This window comes from Endocarpon pusillum (assembly GCF_000464535.1).
Source record: "Endocarpon pusillum Z07020 unplaced genomic scaffold scaffold6762, whole genome shotgun sequence".
Lineage (NCBI taxonomy): Eukaryota > Fungi > Ascomycota > Eurotiomycetes > Verrucariales > Verrucariaceae > Endocarpon > Endocarpon pusillum.
In genome coordinates this window covers 41723-58646 of record NW_006916612.1, presented here as the reverse complement: position 1 = coordinate 58646, position 16924 = coordinate 41723, and the positions used below count along the sequence as shown (strand labels likewise).

Genomic DNA, 16924 nt, shown 5'->3' with positions numbered 1-16924 from the left:
GCCAGATACGTGTTCGATGTATCTGACACCACCATGCTGTGAAGGTACTCAAGCCAGCATCCAACATAAATCTGTGGCACCGTACACAATGCTGGCCCTCCCGTCGGAGGAGTTGACATCAATTTGGGAGTCAATAAACATCGCCACGGTTTGCAGCTCCCTTGTAATTTGTGGACGCTGTCCCTAATCTTCCGTACGAGGATCGACAACTGGCGATGTAGCAACTGTGAAAGGGTACGATAAACAATCACGAGATTCTTCCGATCCGCTTCTTTGCAATCTCAATCTTTGCCTGCACCCGATCTGTATCCTCGTCCACCATTCTCAACATCTCATTTTGGACCTCAAGCTCGTTATTTATTGCGACTCCCAATTCTTTTTGTCTCTGCACAATCTTCCTCAGCTCTTCCACATTCAGATCTTGGGCTGCCATTTTCTGCTTCTGCAATTGCAATACACCCGTATTGTCCAGCTCTCTGGTCTCTGCCGTTTCTTTTCCGAGGACCCTTCCACTCGTCTTTGTTCTTGTGCCTATCAGCTTTTGCGTATCATGCAATGTTGCGACAGCATTGTCGAGTTTGCTTTTCGTTGCCATAGCATTCAACAGGTTTTCCAGGCCATCCTTCTCCTTCTTCGCGGTGGCTATCAAATCTTTTCTCCGTCTCACCTCCCCGTCACCTAGCTTTTGTGATTCCCAGCCACCAGAATCCTGCTGTATGTTCTTCAAGCCTTCCTCCAGCGCATGGATCATACCCGCAACCTTGACTAGACAGCTTTTTGCCGCTGCACTCGCTTCATGCTGCTTCTGTGGCGATGATGCCTGATCTCGACTTGTTAAATGCAACCTTGCATCATGTAGCTGGGCTTTGACGTCCCTATGGCAATCCAACCATACAGCTGCATCAGTGATTGGCGCCCCTGCACCGCCGGGACCAGAGAGAACTGAGTGTAAATCCCCGGCCTTTGTGCCCATCTGGCCGGATAATGAGCCGGGCAGATTCAAAAAGCTTCTCCATGCACTCGTATTTCGCCATCTCGCGTCGTCACTTCCGTTGATTGTTCGGAGGTAGTGCTCCAGGCCTCTTCGCCGCTCTTCTGTGAAGTCTGGATTGGAGACAGTGCGCGAGAACCATGACTTGGCAGGCAGTGTAGCTGGCGGAGCCGAGCCTACCTGGCTGGTGAGTGAGTCGTGGAGCGATGTAAAGTCGGAATAGCGTTTCTGGACGGTGAAGGAGCGCAAAGGAAGGCGGATGCTGATGTTGTAGATGGTATACGGTTTAGATGTATCTGACACAGTCGTATTGGGTATAGAGATTTCTGTTTGTGGCGCCATTATAGTAGAGCGGAATCGAGAAGAGAGATTGGACCTGACCGCTGCAGCTTAGAAAATGAACAGTGAGAGCCACATGTTTTGTTCTGTGATCTACGTTACAGTACGGAGTACGGAGTAAGTAACTTACAGGAAGAAATACAGAGTGGTGTGACGCAGTCCTGGCAGGACCCCAACAAGCTCTCTATTTCCTCCACCAAACGTATTCTTAGCGCCCTATACATCCCCTTGCTAAATGCGCTGCTCACAATGTATCAGTCAAGAGACGATGTTAGAGCCCCTCTGCCTTCCGAGTGTGCAGTCCTGTCGTTGTCTGAACAAAGGCCGAAGCCTATAACATGTCGTCCTCGAGGCCACCACTACCACCGAGGCCCTCATCCCCGTTGCCATCTACTGAGGGTAGAAGGTCTTCATCCTCGGTAAGATCTCAGGACTCACTTCCTTCTCATCCACCATGGCGACGAGAAACCAACCATCTGACGCCCAACCACCGACCACGCTCAACCTCTCCCTTGCGAAATCAATCACATCCATATGGCCTTCCTCCAGAATACGAGCAACAATGGAGCGGCCAGGATCCACGCTCCTCGTCTATGCAGTCGTTACGGCCAATCGAGTCAGCAGGAGCGAGCAGACGGACTCTTTTACTGGTTTACATACATGGCTTCATGGGAAATGAAAGCAGCTTCAAAAGTTTTCCGGCACATGTCCATAATGTACTTACGGTCACTCTTTCAGATTCACACGTGGTGCATTCAAAGATATATCCCCGATATAAGTCACGAAAACCCATCGAGCATGCTCGAGATGACTTCAGCAATTGGTTCGTGTGAGGTACTTTGTGGACAGAGAAACAGCTAATCCGTGGTAGGCTGACTCCTCATGAGTCTCCTGACACAGATGTTGTCCTTCTCGGCCACAGCTTGGGCGGAATACTCGCTGCTGAAGTTGCACTGTTACAACCATACTCACCAAAAGGTCCAGATGCACGCCTGCATCGGATTCTAGGCATCATAGCTTTCGATACCCCTTTTCTTGGCATGCACCCAGGAGTGATTGGCACAGGTATCGCCGACAGGATACCACAGAACGATACCACAGCTTCGTCTATATCAGGGACTGGCAGCCTGTTGAGCCCTGCCGGCTCGCTCGCATCAAGCATCCTTAGCCAGATACCGGACGATCCTAACTACAATCCCGCATTTCCTAACGACGTGCGGACCGTGCAACGCAATGGTCTCGAAAAGGCCCTATACTTCATCAACAAGCATTCAGATGGGCTAACCAAAGCAACGAAAGAATACGTGACATCGCACTTTGAGTTTGGCGGCTGCATGGCAGACTATCCTGGTTTGAAGAGAAGGTACAATGCAGTACGATCCTTGGAGGATGTCGATGAGCTGGCCCAGAGGAGAGATTCGCAGGGTCGGCTCCTACGCCGAGTACGGTTTGTCAATTACTACTCTGCAAGCACTGGGCGCCTGAAACCACCAAAAGTCCCCGTCGAGCCTCCAGCAACAGAGTTAAAGGATATGACCTTACACGTGGACGGTCAGTTAGTCGGGATGAAGAGTGGCACCGCCACGCCGTCTACCCCGCGACTGTCGGTTGAGGAGCATCGGGTGGATGGTGGTATAATCCAGAAAACTCTGGAAGACATGGATCCCAAGCCTATGTCGGATAATGAGGAAGGCGATCAACCTCCTCAAACTACGCTTGCCTCTGAAAGTAGGGGTTCTGACTCTGAAAGCCCCAAGCTACACCAGCTTATCGGCCAAGAACAGGCTGAGAGCCCTTCGCGTCATCCTGTAGCCGAACACCCCGGAGAGGACGATGGTCTTCCCTCCATTCCTCCCCTGCCGCAACGTCCACCAGCCTTCAATTCCTCCAAGTACACAGACCCAGATCATCTCAAGATTGCACAAAAAGACCATGCCCGACTGGTCAAAGCATACGAACGTGCTAAGAAGGACCGGGAGAAAAGCATCAACGACCGTGAGAAGCTCGTCAAGAAGCGGGATAAAGCTGCCAAAAAGGAGGCCGACAAGCTCGCCAAGGCAGTAGCAGCGAATCAGGCTGTTGAAGAGCGTCAAAACCTTAAGCGATCGGCAACGCTCAACCCAGAGGTCTACGAGAAACATCTGGCTCGGGACGCCGAAGAGCGTAGGACTGGCGCTAGTACTGAAGGTGATCTACACAAAGTAAGGAAGCAGCGAGACAGGAAGTTTTGTACGCTGCCACCAAAAGATCGCAGGACAGGAGTGAGGGATCCCACTTGGATACGGGTGTACATGGAAGGTGTGGATGAGGTGGTCGCGCACACAACCTTGTTCAACCCTGAAGGACAAACGTACGAGAGGCTGGTCGGTGACACTGCAGAGAGGATAGAAGGGTGGTTGAAGGAGGCGCAAAGTGTTCAAACGGCGCTGGGATGTTAGAGAGAGGGTCTATCTCGGAGCCGAACGATTTACGAACCAGGTCTCCCTTGGTATTTGAGCATCCTATGCAGCGTAAGGTCTTTGATGCGATGCTGAGCGCTGCGTTCGGATGGAACGTACAAGTGATTGGCAGCGAATGAGCTGGTAGCTACTTGTCCACGAAGTGGGACCGTTGAGCTCGAGCGGACATGGTGAGCGGAGCTTGCACGCAGAATGTGCAGCAGTGCTGCCCCATGCTCCCATTTGCCATCCTCAGCACTGTAAGAGCTCCTACTTTAGCTAGATGCAGATTCCATGGTAGAGAAGCATCTTAAGCAGCAGTATGTATGGAGTGGTTGAGGTGGTGTTACATCGGCACGGCGAATCCATCGATATTTCCACCCACCATATTGGATCGCTGCAGAGACGCCATCATATGCAGACTACCAACAGCATCTGATGGGCTTAGACTCCATTGGCTGCTGCATATCTCGATTGACCCCGCCAGCAAACCACAATCTGTGCATTCTGGACGCCACGTCCACCCTGCCCCTCTGCACTAACTCGATTGCTCCACCACAGTAGGTGTACATAGTAAGGATGCTCAAGCAATGCACTATCTCTGGATTAGTCGCATTTGTCTTATATGCGAAACCTTTACGAATCTGCCTTCCGGGCCACCACCACTAGAGACTACTAACAGTGATGATCTTCATTAAGGAGCCACAGGCATGAACGCCTTTGGCATCAGTGGTTGGTGGTGGCTGTTGGGGCCAGACCTCCCAGATCGCCTATGCCGTCATTCTCGTACTTCTTCGATTCTGTTGTATCGTCTTCCGTACGATGCTGTTCTACCAATGTTTTCGAACTGCAGCAGCTACCTGGGTTATCCAAGGTCTGAAATAAAACGTGCATGGTCTCTGCACCGAGAGTGTGTATCCTGGATTAACATTTACGAGAAACTTACACTGCAGCCGTTGACATCGGAAGTTTAGAAGCTTGGAAGCTACGCCCAGCAGGACGCTCTTGCTTATAGTGAACGATGGAGAACCTTCAAGCCAAAGGAGGCTTTCTCCCAGGGCTCTTCCCTTCTCGCAAGAAAACTGAATCGGCCTCAGTGAACTCGAAAGACATGGCTGGACCTAAACCTCTCCCCTTCTTCAAGCGACTTCCTGATAATGTCCGCAACCACTTCATTGCCATGGTGGGCGAGTTCATTGGGACGTTTCTCTTTTTGTAAGTGCTTTCAGAGCCCAAGGGAGGCCCATCTTCTGACTCAATGCTCATAGGTTCATTGCCTTCGCTGGTACCCAGGTGGCCAACACACCTCAAACCACAACCGGCTCCCAGAGCACAGACCTTCCTCAAGGCCCCGATCCTTCACAGCTTATGTACATCAGTCTCTGTTTTGGCTTTTCGCTAGCTGTCAATGCATGGGTCTTCTACAGAATATCGGGTGGCTTGTTCAACCCTGCTGTATGCCAGATCGACTAGCATCGAGGGGGCTTCACATGCTGATGTATGACAGGTTACACTTGCACTTTGCCTGATTGGTGCAGTGCCCTTTGCACGAGGTGGTTTTGTCTTCATTGCACAAATGTTAGGAGCTATGGCATCGGCTGGCGTTATTGCCGCGCTTTTTCCCGGTCCTCTAGCCGTAACTACGAGCTTGAGCGGAGGAACGAACCTCGCCCAAGGGGTGTTTATCGAGATGTTTCTGACTGCACAACTTGTTTTCACAATCATTATGCTCGCGGCGGAAAAGCACAAAAGCACATTCATCGCACCAATTGGTATCGGGCTGTCCCTTTTCATTGCTGAGTTAGCAGGTTCGTTTGTGGTCGCTCCTACGCCATTTCTGATTCAGTGGAAGCTGACCTGACACAGGAGTATACTATACTGGCGGATCTCTCAACCCTGCCAGAAGCTTTGGACCGTGCGTGGCAAACCGATCGTTTCCCAGCGAACATTGGGTCTACTGGGTAGGACCGATTCTGGGAGCCCTGCTTGCAGCAGGATTCTTCTGGTTCATCAAGTCCTGCGAGTACGAGACTGCAAATCCGGGTCAGGACTTTGACGACCTCGAAGCCAACGTTTATAAACCTGAGGAGGAACTCCGGCGTCCATCTATCAGTCATGGTGATCCCACCTTGAGGGTCCTCTCCCATGTGTCAGAGGATCGAGCAAGCGCGGCCTCGCCAATTCTGGGCGATAGGGCTGAATCTCCAAACTCTACCCGTGTCCAGACCACGCAAAATTGAACAATCCGGTATTCAACGAGATAGAAAAACTTTCGTGTGGGATGATTTCAGGCAGAGGCTTTATCACGTTCGTAACACTTGCCACCAATTGTCACTACATGTCTCACATCTTTAGCGTGGTGAGCGTACGTAATATGAATGGTAAAATTGTCACCGGTATGATCAGGAAGCAGTACATAGGTTTGCGAGACTTTGCGTCTCAGGCATGGCTGTCCTGCTAAGGGTTGAACGCAACAGTACCCGGTCAAAAGTTCTCGCTGATGTCGCGTTTTACGCGTAAAGTAATTTATTTTGAAGCCTATTTCTCAATCAAAACAGCGTGTAACTGCTTGAGACTCTACTTCTAGATAGAAATTAGCTTAATAAAACTTTTTTCCTATACATTATTTTATTATTGATTTCTCTGATGAAAAAAGAATATATGATTAAGTTGACCTATCTTAATAGAATTAAAATTTGTATAATAATTATACCTAATTTATTTGAAGTAGATTATCGCCTAGGAAAATTAGTTGACTTGAGTTGAAAAGTATGTCTTTGGCAGCCTTTACGTAGTAAGTGTAAAAGTGGGGTTGAGCGAAAACTTTTGACCTAGTACTGTAGCTTACTGGTACTCATTTGAGGCCCTTAGCAGAGACAGTCATCTACCAACCAATCGAGCTGCATATATAATATCTGAGTACCACTTTGTGACTTGAACAATTTCCACTGGTAGCCGCATGATCAACACAAATTGCTTGGAGGTTGATGGTTTCTTTTGGACACAAGACCGATTTGTGGCAAGGCTGGGTCACGTGATTTGGTCTTCTCCAGCCTGGTTCCAGATGATGAATGCTTTCATTTTCAGCGTCTCATGGGCTCCTTCCTTTTGGTAGGACTCATCCCTCCTTCGTTTGAACCATCGTCCTCTACAGCGACGCAAATGGGAATTCTGTCTGGGTCAATCCAAGATCCAACCTCATCCTAAGAACTCTTTGGGAGTGTTTGGCTCTCCAACTTAGACCATGCGACCTCCACGACTCCTCCTTCTACTTCTCTGCTTCATCGCCTGTCCTATTTTCCTAACATTTCTCTCCTTACTGGGCGCCAACCCACGAGATGCAGACTCCTTAGCTGCTGGCTATGGCGCTAGATCTAGTCGCCTTCGTGCCCTCTTTTCCTTCCACGTACCTGCATCACTGTTTCCACCATCTGCCATAATCAGCCTCACGGATGACAACTCCACCTTCTTCCTCGCTAGACCTGCAGCGTTTGGGCCAGCATTGCCAAACGATGGCTTGAGCAGTCAGCTTTGGGTGGGGAGCGGATTTGGGGATGAGAATTTACGCAAAATCGGGTCGGCTCTGGGGGCCGAGGGAGAGCTGGGTTGCTCGGATGTGCCAGGATGGGGCGAGGGTGACAAAAAGCACAATGACGAAGAGCCGTCGAACAAGAACAAGAGGCCAAAGATAGCTACGGCTATCAAGACAGACAAGGATACCATCCCTTCTAAGCTAGGCGGTGGCAAAATAAAGAGAACAGGAGACGACGATACTGGCGAGGATTTGATCTCGAACAGCCCCGAAGAAGATTCTCCGTCTGAGAACGATGGCACAGATGACCACCTTCATCACCCGCTGCCAGAGTCGAACCCTGCCGAAGCTGCGCAGCCTGGACAACCTGCCGATCATGAATCTACTTACGACAAATCCAAGACACCGACACATGCTGATATCCAGTCGTTGCAAGAAAGTGCCGAGATTGCTGGCAAGGTAGTGCTTTTGAGTCGAGGAGGTTGTGGATTTCTCGAGAAGGTCAAATGGGTCCAGCGCCGTGGCGGCGTTGCCCTTATAGTTGGTGACGATGCTCGTGGTGGACCGCTCATCGCCATGTATGCCAGGGGCGACACGTCGAACGTCACCATTCCTGCGCTGTTCACATCACACACAACGGCGCATCTCTTGTCCTCTCTGATCCCTCCAGAGACCTTAGACGATCAAGGCACTGATGGCAGCAAGGATGCCAAGAGCAAAGATCCCTCGCAGCGGGTCAAGCAGGAAAATGGGCCTACCTTCACGACAAAGAGCCAAACCAAGCCAACCGGACGACCTGCCGGTATTTACAAGGATGCCAAGAGCGGCTCCTCGGTGGTTGTGGCCAACAACGTCAATAAGAGCTGGCTACAGACGATCCTATCATTCTTTGGGTTGCAGGGTGGTGCACATTATCCCTGGCATGCCGCAGAAGACAGTCGAAGGCCTCCGAGTAGTGGTAATATGGACTGGGTCTTGCTTGAGGACTGGGACGAAAAAGCTTCCTCTGCGAAATCATCATCTACCCCTCCACGGAAGCCGAATACCAATGGCAAGAATGAAAAGGGATCTTCTGACTCGAAGAACGCGAAATCACCCTCCAAATCTGGAGATGACTTTGTGATTGGTATTCAAGATTGGCGGGATCCGGATGTTCTCATACCAACTGAGAAGCCCGACTCCCACGGAACCAAGCCGGATGGCAGCGTATCAGGGAAAGCTGAACTCAAGCCAGCGCTGGATAGTCAGTCAACTGGCGAGCTGGGGAAGGCGGAGACTCTTAAAGGTGGCAGCATTACACCTGGCAGCGGCGAGTATTATCATACATCTACTGGCCAGAATGGAAAATCAGAAATAGACAGTATGAAGCATACAACATCAGAAGAGTCTCCTAATGGCAGCCGCAATGACGAGTCCAGAAGAGGTTGGTTCAGCCCGTGGATAGGAGACAAGTCATCAGGACGTGCTACACCCGAAGCGCAGAAAGGCCATGCGCGAACACCGAAGGTTACTGGCGAGAAGTCATCCACAAGCTCACCTCCTGCACAGAAAGGGTCTTCGATCAAGAAAGGAGCAACAGTGGAACACGAAGGGCTATGGGTAACCCTCACGCCCGCCACCATGTCGACAAGCCCGCTGTTTGACACGCTGTTAGTTCTGGTCGTAAGTCCATTAGTGACGTTGACGGTTGTCTATGCTCTTCTGCTGCTGCGATCTCGTATCCGACGAAGAAGATGGAGAGCTCCGAAATCGGTGGTGGATCGTTTGCCCGTTCGAATATATCACACCATGTCGAGTTCATCATCCACAACATCATCTCAAATCGCAACACCCACGACTTCCTCGCCAGCATCTCCACTACTTCGGTCGACCTCTCGGACCATTCCATCTCGAAGTCGTCCCCGATCGCAGACGACATCTGGTGTTATACCATCCTTAGAATCTACCAGCGATCGCTCATCCGCTGCATCATCTCCAGCCAAGGAGAAGCCATCGGATGCTGGAGTGTGGAGAAAACGTTACACCGGTCGCCAGGTTGAATGTGTTGTCTGTCTGGAAGAATATATTGACGGTCAAAGTCGCGTTATGAGTCTCCCTTGCGGGCACGAATTCCATGCGGATTGCATGTAGGTGCACTCTATTATGTAATGAGTTTTGTCCACTGACAATGTCTAGTACGCCTTGGCTGGTGCGAAGACGGAGGACTTGCCCTATCTGCAAAGGAGATGTCGTCAGGTCGATGGCACATGGGAATTTGAGCGATCGCCGTCAAGCTGGCGAGAACAGATCGGACGATGTGCAAGCGCGAGCAGCGGAGACGGTCAATGACTCTCCTTCTGCCGCGATACCGATTCCTCGACTGTCTGACGAGGACGATGAAGACATCGAACGAGGCACCGATGCCTCGGTGCCACTCCAGGTAGGCACGAACGGCGCTCGGTTGGGATGGCGAAACTTGACTTCTCTGAGCATTTCTGCCTTGAGCGGTGATACTGCCGTCTGGCGACCAAGCCCAGCTGACAGGAATCGATAATGTGAAGCTGTCAGTCACTTGCATGGATCGTCTGGCGTTGAATCAAGGCTAATTGGATTAGTGGTAAGCTACAGCGGGAGGAGTGCATTGTGACCATTAATGGTGTCGCTCGGTATCTGTTCTGTGTCCGGAGGTGGGCCGAGGCCGAGTAGAGGCAGAGCTGTCCCGCATACTTGAGCGCTTCTTTTTCTCATACATTGATATCCCACTCACTCGAAAAGGAGAATCTCATACTTAGTAACCTAGTAAACCTAGGACGAACACATGACCTCCTGAAGCATTTGACATGAAGTACAGAGCAGAAATGGCTTCCACCACTCCGTCTGCGTAACAAGGCGACCTAATCCCGGACGAATTAAATTGAGCACTCTCTTCCTGTCCCTGCCAAGTACTCCGCATATCCTTACTAAGTAGTATGCCCTGACCCAACCAAGTTTAATCGTCGTTCATTATTTTTAATTTTTTTCCCAGCAAACACTGCATGCAGTTTAGCGTCTATGACGCAGGAATTTGCTCAGATTCCCAGTCGCATGTCATCCATTTGTTGGCCCTGACAGCTTGAAATCCACATTATCTTTTCCTCAACAACTTACCATCTCGAAAGCTAGCTCGTCCGACAAGATGGCCGACAAAGTGAGGGAGGTTGCAGCGGAAGAGGCTGAGCGTCTCAAAGCCCTCACTACGGAAGCTGTAAAGTCACAAGCCTATCTCTATCCTTTCAAGGTATGAGGCAAACATGCCATTGGCTCGCACAGAAGCTGATGCAATCCTCAGGGCATCTACCATTTCGCCGCTCACAGAAGCTTATGGCGTCCGTTGACCTCCAGACTTGCTTCCACATTAACCCTCAGCGTTGGTGTAACGACCTTCATGTTTGTTTTTGCATACCTTCCCCAGGCGGCCATTATGGCCTTTACGAGTGGGCCTCTTGCGGCTATTACAGCTGCCTTGTTGACCCTCAGTGAAAGCTCGACGCTCATCAACCTCATCTCGAGAACGTTCCTTATCCAAGATGCTCTCATTGACACCTTCGATGGCACTTTGGTTTCACGTGAATGCACGGACCTTGTTTCAGATAGCAGACAGGTCAAAGCAGGAAGCGATCCGATGGCCAGACTGGGCAAGCTCGTGACGAAGCCTCTGGCCAAACTTACCCCTTCTGCCATTATCAGATATCTGCTTTACCTGCCCTTGAATTTCATTCCTGTGGTGGGAACAGTCATCTTCGTCCTTCTGCAGGGCAAACGAAATGGACCAGCTGCTCACGCGCGGTACTTCCAGTTGAAGGGTTGGTCCAAGACCCAGCGGGAAGAATTCGTCGAGAAGAACCAAGCAGCCTATACCACGTACGTTCTCAGCTTTGCTAGCAGGTTTGAACTAACGCAAGTACTGTTACAGATTTGGTGTCGCTGCGTTCGTGTTAGAGATGGTCCCATTCGCCAACCTGGCCTTCGCTTTCACCAACGCAGTAGGCGCCGCATTATGGGCTGCAGATTTGGAGAAGTCAAGGAACACAGCACCTGCTCTACGTGAACAGGCAAAGAAAGCGCAATAGGAGACTCCGGACAAGGTCTCACAGGAAAGCGGAGGCGGAAGTATCATGTAGGTACACCGTTTCCTCGGGAAAGCTGCAGACGACCTGTGTAACTATGAACATGAGTGAAGACCACGAGTTTGGTCCTGATTACCTGCAAAACTGAGATCTCTTCTACCTCTACCACGCCCCATAAGTCGTTCTGGCCAATTAGGGCTAGAATTATGGTAGAACAGTGCAGCCACGCTCGGGGTGTGTGCCCATTGCGGATGGAGCAAACATGCCGTAGGGTAGGGCAGCCTCGAGACAGTTCAACTACCTGAAGCGCAATCTTTCTCTTTCCCTTCTCCACACCATGCTCCATTGAAGATAAGGTCATGGGCTATTGATCCAACCTTGCCAAATCACTGAACCCTCGGAGGTGATGGTATAGGTCTTACTATGTGTGACAGGATTTCAGCCTGGCGTTTCATGGAATTGCAGACCTAGTGTCCAGAGTCCAGAGTTTGCCATGCAGGTTGCGGTGTCTGCTGGTGTAGGCAGGGTTGTGCGGTGTTGGCGGTGTTCGCAGTGTTTGTGGTGTTTGAAGTCCTGTGCCTGCGTCTTCTGTTTAACTTCGAGTTCTGGTTCAGATGTGCACTTCCATTCACCACCACAACATTCATTTTGCCATCTTCCCACTCTCTCCACATCGCAATCGCTGTGATCCGCTTACTCTTAGCTCCTTAGAGACGGTATCGTTCTCCATTCTCTTGCGTCCGCTATCAAAACGCGCACCCATCTCAGCCAAAACCTCACTTTACCATATCTTGTCCCTTGACAACAGCAGTAAGCTATTTGGCGAAGCGGCCTTTCTGTCATGCTAATATACCTCTATAGTCTGCCATAGGCTTTTTCAGGATGTTCCGTTTGATGCTGACGGTCATTCTGCTACTGGTCACCTCTGTTGGTGGTAGTCCTCACGTACACAAACACCAACATAAGGACAAAGTGATCGCTCGAGCGACCACTTCAACACCTGATGCTAACTTGTCTTTCTTTCCGGGCCCTGTTACCCCATGCTCTGGTCCTGGTTGTGCTACCGCTGGTCCGCCCTCATCACGTCTATGTCCCGCCAACAACGACACTGCTTGGACTGGTTCTTCAACCGCACAGGATTACACCGTGATCTGTGACATTGACTTTCCAGCAACATACAACATCTACCCCTTTGTTCTTGCGGGCTCATTTGAGGAATGCATGGCCCAGTGCGAGTCATTCAACGCTAAGAGGGACAGAGGTGAAATTCACTGTGAAGGCTTTGTCTTTGCACCAGGACGTGTTCTCTCTTCCGATGACTGCTACCTCAAATCATCGTTGGATCATCCTTCTTCCGCTACAATCTCTCTGATCGGTGCTACGAAAGTGCCATCCCTTTCATCGGTGGCAGTACCACTTGAGAAGTTCTTTAGCACAAGCAAGTAGCTCCCCCCTGAAAAGCGTTGTGTTGCTAACAGTTTTCTAACAGGCACTCCTTCCGCTACACCAGCTGCTTCTTCGTCTTCAAGTGTTTTTTCTCCTCCCAAGTTTGTGCGATCTCAACTTCATGGAGCATCTGTCAATCATCCGACCACTAAATGGGTCTACCATGAGCCTGCAAAGCCCATGAAACTTGAGGATAATCTACTCAAGCCTGGCATCAACGTTGATCTGATCACCAAATTTGATATTGCGAGTGATACTGGGCCTCTCACTTCAGCTTTATCACCTCTAAATGACGAGCTCGTCGATCTCTCCGTCGTTCCACATATTTCCCGAGACGGTGGTAAGGGAGGTGAGCTTAACGGTCACCATCTCTTCATCTTTTGCGATACAGCATCTTTCACCACCACAAATGAGACTCACAAAGGGGATATGGTCGGCTTCACTTCCAGTTCGGTCGCTGTTGATGAGGGCTGGAATGGCATCTCGGGTAACTCCCTCTCCCTTGTTGACGGTATCGGTCAATGGAACGATGACGTCGGACGTATGCGCGGTTTCTCACCAATGACGCATGGAGAAGAGTCCTTCAACATTGTGCTCTCTGGAGGCGGGTATCGTTACGCCGTCTGGCCAACTTCTTCGATCATTTCTCTCAACAAGACTCATGCTATACAATATGCCTCTTTGATATATGATGAAGTCAACATGTTCACTCAAGAGGCCAAATTCACCGCCTTGGGCAATACCCTTCTGACCATATCTGTTGATGAGCATTACGGTCCAACTGCCGAGCGTACTGTCAAGCAGATGTTCAGTCTGGCTGAAGTCAAGTGGGGTACTATTGGTGGCATTCGTTCTTGGGGCTCGGAAGGCATTGGCGGCATGGATGGTAAAGTGTACCTGTTTGGACAGGCACCGCAAGGTGTTCTTGTCGCTCGTACTGACCCTTCCAAAGTTGCGGATAAAGACTCAGTAAGATATTGACCGCCTTCACATGTCTTCCTGCTCTTGGTAACCAATTGCTTTCCTAGTTTGAGTACTGGGCCGGTTCGACCTGGACCTCTGGCCAACTGCCCCCAACCGCAACCTCCTTCCTGATCGAACACCCCATCATGGACTTCGACCTCTTCTACTCCCCCTACCACAAGACCTTCATCATGGTCTACCTCACCCCACACGGAGACAACACTTTCTACTACCGCTCCCTGCAGGCACCGCACCCCATCATCCCCGCCTACACAACCCCAAATGCTGACATCCCCGACTACGACTACGTGTCGGAAATCCTCCTCCACCCCTGGTCCGAAGAGCAGACCCTCTACAAAGCCGCCATCCCGCCATCAGGGAATTTCATCTACGCCGGCGGTGTCCATGCCGGATACTTTGGTGACGAGGACATCACAAAAGGTGGGAAGAAGATGTTGATTTCCTGGACGGAGCAAACCGGTGAGGATGCAAATACTCCCAAGAGCGGGTACGCGCATATGACCGCTGGTGTGGAGATGGAGTAGCTTGACCGTGGCGTGTAGCACGCACACTGACGCCACCGCCCTATCTTCTCTGGTGTTTTGAGGAGTTGAAGTACATATGCCTAGTTAGCTGTTGGTTTGTGCAGCTGTGGGCTTTGGATGATGAAAGTTGGGCGTGAACAGTTCGTCAAAGGCGTGGATTTGTGCTCTGAGCGGGCCCATTCGGTTCTGTTTTTGCTTTTGCTTTTGTCTTCTTCAACTTGCTGCTTGCTGTCTTCATAGGGTAGATGAAGAATTCTACCAAATTGAAAAAAGAAAAGAACGCCGTCCTGACATGCAGTGAATGTGTGAAGACCTGGCTGCCTTCTACCCATCCCATTATCCTCCTACTCATGGTCAACTACTGGTAGTTGTGATCGGATTTCGTGCTATTACAGTAGGAAAACTGAGCGGATCTTTCTCGGTTCCTCCTTGATTGCTTTCCTCTATCCATCCATCCATCCATGTTCATGCATAATCCGCAACCACCCCGTTATCCTTTCTTTAGACACTCCTACTCATGAGAGCCCTCCAAGCCTCCACTTACTTATCATTGTAGTCTATTGCGTGCCCGTTGCAGCTCATTCATCTATCAGGCTTTCACCCTGGCTTTATCGGTGGGGAGGTTGACAGGACATACATCGGCATTATTGTTACGGCAGGCGTATTTTCTATGATAGTGATTGGAAGTGGATGTGAGTTATGGGTAAAGTATGGAAGAGAAGTCCGCAGCAGCAGGAGCACTGTGCTGTGCGTCTGTTCAGCCCATGGAGGGGGATACAGATTTTCGAATAGCGTGCAACGACTGAGAGCTCACGGGTGCAAAGCAGATACGTGTGTGAAGATGAATCAAGGTAACGTCTGACTTCGAGCGGTAGCTTTTATTGGCTTGCTCTTAGTACTATTTTATTCGGTGTGGTAGAACTAGCTTATCTCGAGCTTCATCTTTTTCCTGCGTTGATTGGTTTCGATGCCTGAATGCTCGGTCCCAGGGGCCATGGTGTATCGCATGAAGGCGGCTTCCAAGGCGTTCTTTGCTGATATTCGAGCTGCGGGATCCCTTGCGAGCATATGTCTTAACAAGGTGACTCCCGTGGGTAAACTGCTATCTAGGTGCTCCAAGTGTCCGTCGATGCTTTCAGAGACTTCTGCGCTTACCTCCTCGCCCCACCACCAGGTCTCGAAGCAAAGCAGCTGATAAGCCGTTACGCCAAGGGCGAACATGTCAACCATTTCGTCATATGCTGGTGCGGACTCTCCACCGCGTTTGAGATTCCACACCTCGGGCGCTAAATAGCAGAGAGTACCTTTGTGATGATCCTTGGACGTCTTCTCAAACGTGGCGTGGCCGAAATCGGTGATCATGCCACGTGGAGGTCGATACGAAACGACCATTAAATTGGCCGGCTTGATGTCTCGGTGCATAACGCCGATAGAGTGCAGGTAGGCAACGCCTTGAAGGATCTGCTTGAAAAACAATACCCGGTCGCTCCTGTTTACCCCGGAGGAAATCAGATGGCCAAAGGTATTGGCGGCCAGAGGTGTGTATATCAAATAGACCTCGTCGATGCGACTGTCGATCGGACCGTGTCTGTCATTTCCAATCAAGATGTCATCGACAAGGCGACAGATGTTAGGCTAAGACCCCGATCAGCTTCATCACAACTTTCTCCATGTTTTGAGACTAACGTGTGGATCATGTTTCTGTATGGAGTGCAGGATGTCTATCTCATGCGAGATGTGACTGGCATTCCGCTTGCTCCTATTCATCCTTTTTACTGCAACCAATGCGCCGGTTGTCTGGTGAACTCCAGCCAGCACTGTGCATGTCGATCCGGCTTCGAATGCAGGCTTCAAGAAATAATCATGAAACTCGTAGTCATGACAAGATGGGGGGGAGCCACAGTTTAAGGCCCCACGGTAGGGGGAAGGCCAAGTTTCGCCTTGTATTCAGCAAGTCGGTGCTGGTATGCTGAATGGCCCTGGACCGTATATTGGAACCTGTACCGCAGTCCACCGATGTCTAAAGACGTAACTAGAGCCCCAAGGACACGTTGGCTCCCCTTCAGCTCGTGTTTTCCGTTCACCAGAACTTTTCGACCCTTTTCCGCAATGAGGATGAGAATATCAGTTTTGAAGTCAAAAGTGATCCGAGCATGGCGTTTCCGGACACTTTTTCCGCCTGCAATTGAAAGTGACAGATCTACCCCCGTTTCCTCTTCGGGGTCCCCAGTCCCTCGGCCTATCAGCCAGCCAAGAAGGGGATTGCTGGGCACAATATCAAAGTTGAGCCTGTAATAGCCAGAGTAAAGAAGTGCCCGAACAACTTGTTCGCTGGTATCGGTGTCTGTGTTCGTCTCGGGCGACAGGAGAGAGCGATTCGGGTTGATATGGACAAATCGTCGAGCGTGTGGCATCCGATCATTGTCCAACTGTATCAATTCTGCCACCGCACTGAATGCTACGCGTGCAGCGTCATTATCAGGAATGAGGATCGCAAAATCATTCTCGTGATCATCGGCGATGTTGGTAGGGGTATTGGGTACAGTATCATTTGCTTGAGGTGAGTCAAAGGAATCTGACATTAC

General features: G+C 50.5%; 7 protein-coding genes across 7 annotated transcripts; 5 read left to right on the top strand and 2 right to left on the bottom strand.

Moving 5' to 3' along the window:
- Positions 1 to 247: 247 nt before the first annotated feature.
- On the bottom strand, positions 248 to 1333 carry EPUS_08076 (uncharacterized protein; the record flags this gene model as incomplete). Its single annotated transcript, XM_007807251.1, has 1 exon — positions 248 to 1333. One exon carries the CDS (start codon positions 1331 to 1333, stop codon positions 248 to 250), a length of 1086 nt encoding a protein of 361 aa, XP_007805442.1.
- Positions 1334 to 1784: 451 nt separating this feature from the next.
- On the top strand, positions 1785 to 3768 carry EPUS_08075 (uncharacterized protein; the record flags this gene model as incomplete). Its single annotated transcript, XM_007807250.1, has 3 exons — positions 1785 to 1980; positions 2069 to 2153; positions 2202 to 3768. The coding sequence occupies 3 exons, from the start codon at positions 1785 to 1787 to the stop codon at positions 3766 to 3768; spliced, it is 1848 nt and encodes a 615-aa protein (XP_007805441.1).
- A 1021-nt stretch (positions 3769 to 4789) lies between these two features.
- Positions 4790 to 6008, top strand: EPUS_08074 (uncharacterized protein; the record flags this gene model as incomplete). The annotated part of the gene is made up of 4 exons (XM_007807249.1): positions 4790 to 4983; positions 5037 to 5223; positions 5276 to 5576; positions 5635 to 6008. The coding sequence occupies 4 exons, from the start codon at positions 4790 to 4792 to the stop codon at positions 6006 to 6008; spliced, it is 1056 nt and encodes a 351-aa protein (XP_007805440.1).
- A 1004-nt stretch (positions 6009 to 7012) lies between these two features.
- On the top strand, positions 7013 to 9833 carry EPUS_08073 (uncharacterized protein; the record flags this gene model as incomplete). Its single annotated transcript, XM_007807248.1, has 2 exons — positions 7013 to 9426; positions 9476 to 9833. 2 exons carry the CDS (start codon positions 7013 to 7015, stop codon positions 9831 to 9833), a joined length of 2772 nt encoding a protein of 923 aa, XP_007805439.1.
- Positions 9834 to 10454: 621 nt separating this feature from the next.
- EPUS_08072 (uncharacterized protein) lies at positions 10455 to 11388 on the top strand (the record flags this gene model as incomplete). Its single annotated transcript, XM_007807247.1, has 3 exons — positions 10455 to 10556; positions 10608 to 11179; positions 11232 to 11388. The coding sequence occupies 3 exons, from the start codon at positions 10455 to 10457 to the stop codon at positions 11386 to 11388; spliced, it is 831 nt and encodes a 276-aa protein (XP_007805438.1).
- An 879-nt stretch (positions 11389 to 12267) lies between these two features.
- EPUS_08071 (uncharacterized protein) lies at positions 12268 to 14339 on the top strand (the record flags this gene model as incomplete). Its single annotated transcript, XM_007807246.1, has 3 exons — positions 12268 to 12760; positions 12875 to 13800; positions 13860 to 14339. 3 exons carry the CDS (start codon positions 12268 to 12270, stop codon positions 14337 to 14339), a joined length of 1899 nt encoding a protein of 632 aa, XP_007805437.1.
- Positions 14340 to 15260: 921 nt separating this feature from the next.
- On the bottom strand, positions 15261 to 16921 carry EPUS_08070 (uncharacterized protein; the record flags this gene model as incomplete). Its single annotated transcript, XM_007807245.1, has 3 exons — positions 15261 to 15974; positions 16026 to 16187; positions 16256 to 16921. The coding sequence occupies 3 exons, from the start codon at positions 16919 to 16921 to the stop codon at positions 15261 to 15263; spliced, it is 1542 nt and encodes a 513-aa protein (XP_007805436.1).
- Positions 16922 to 16924: the final 3 nt, after the last annotated feature.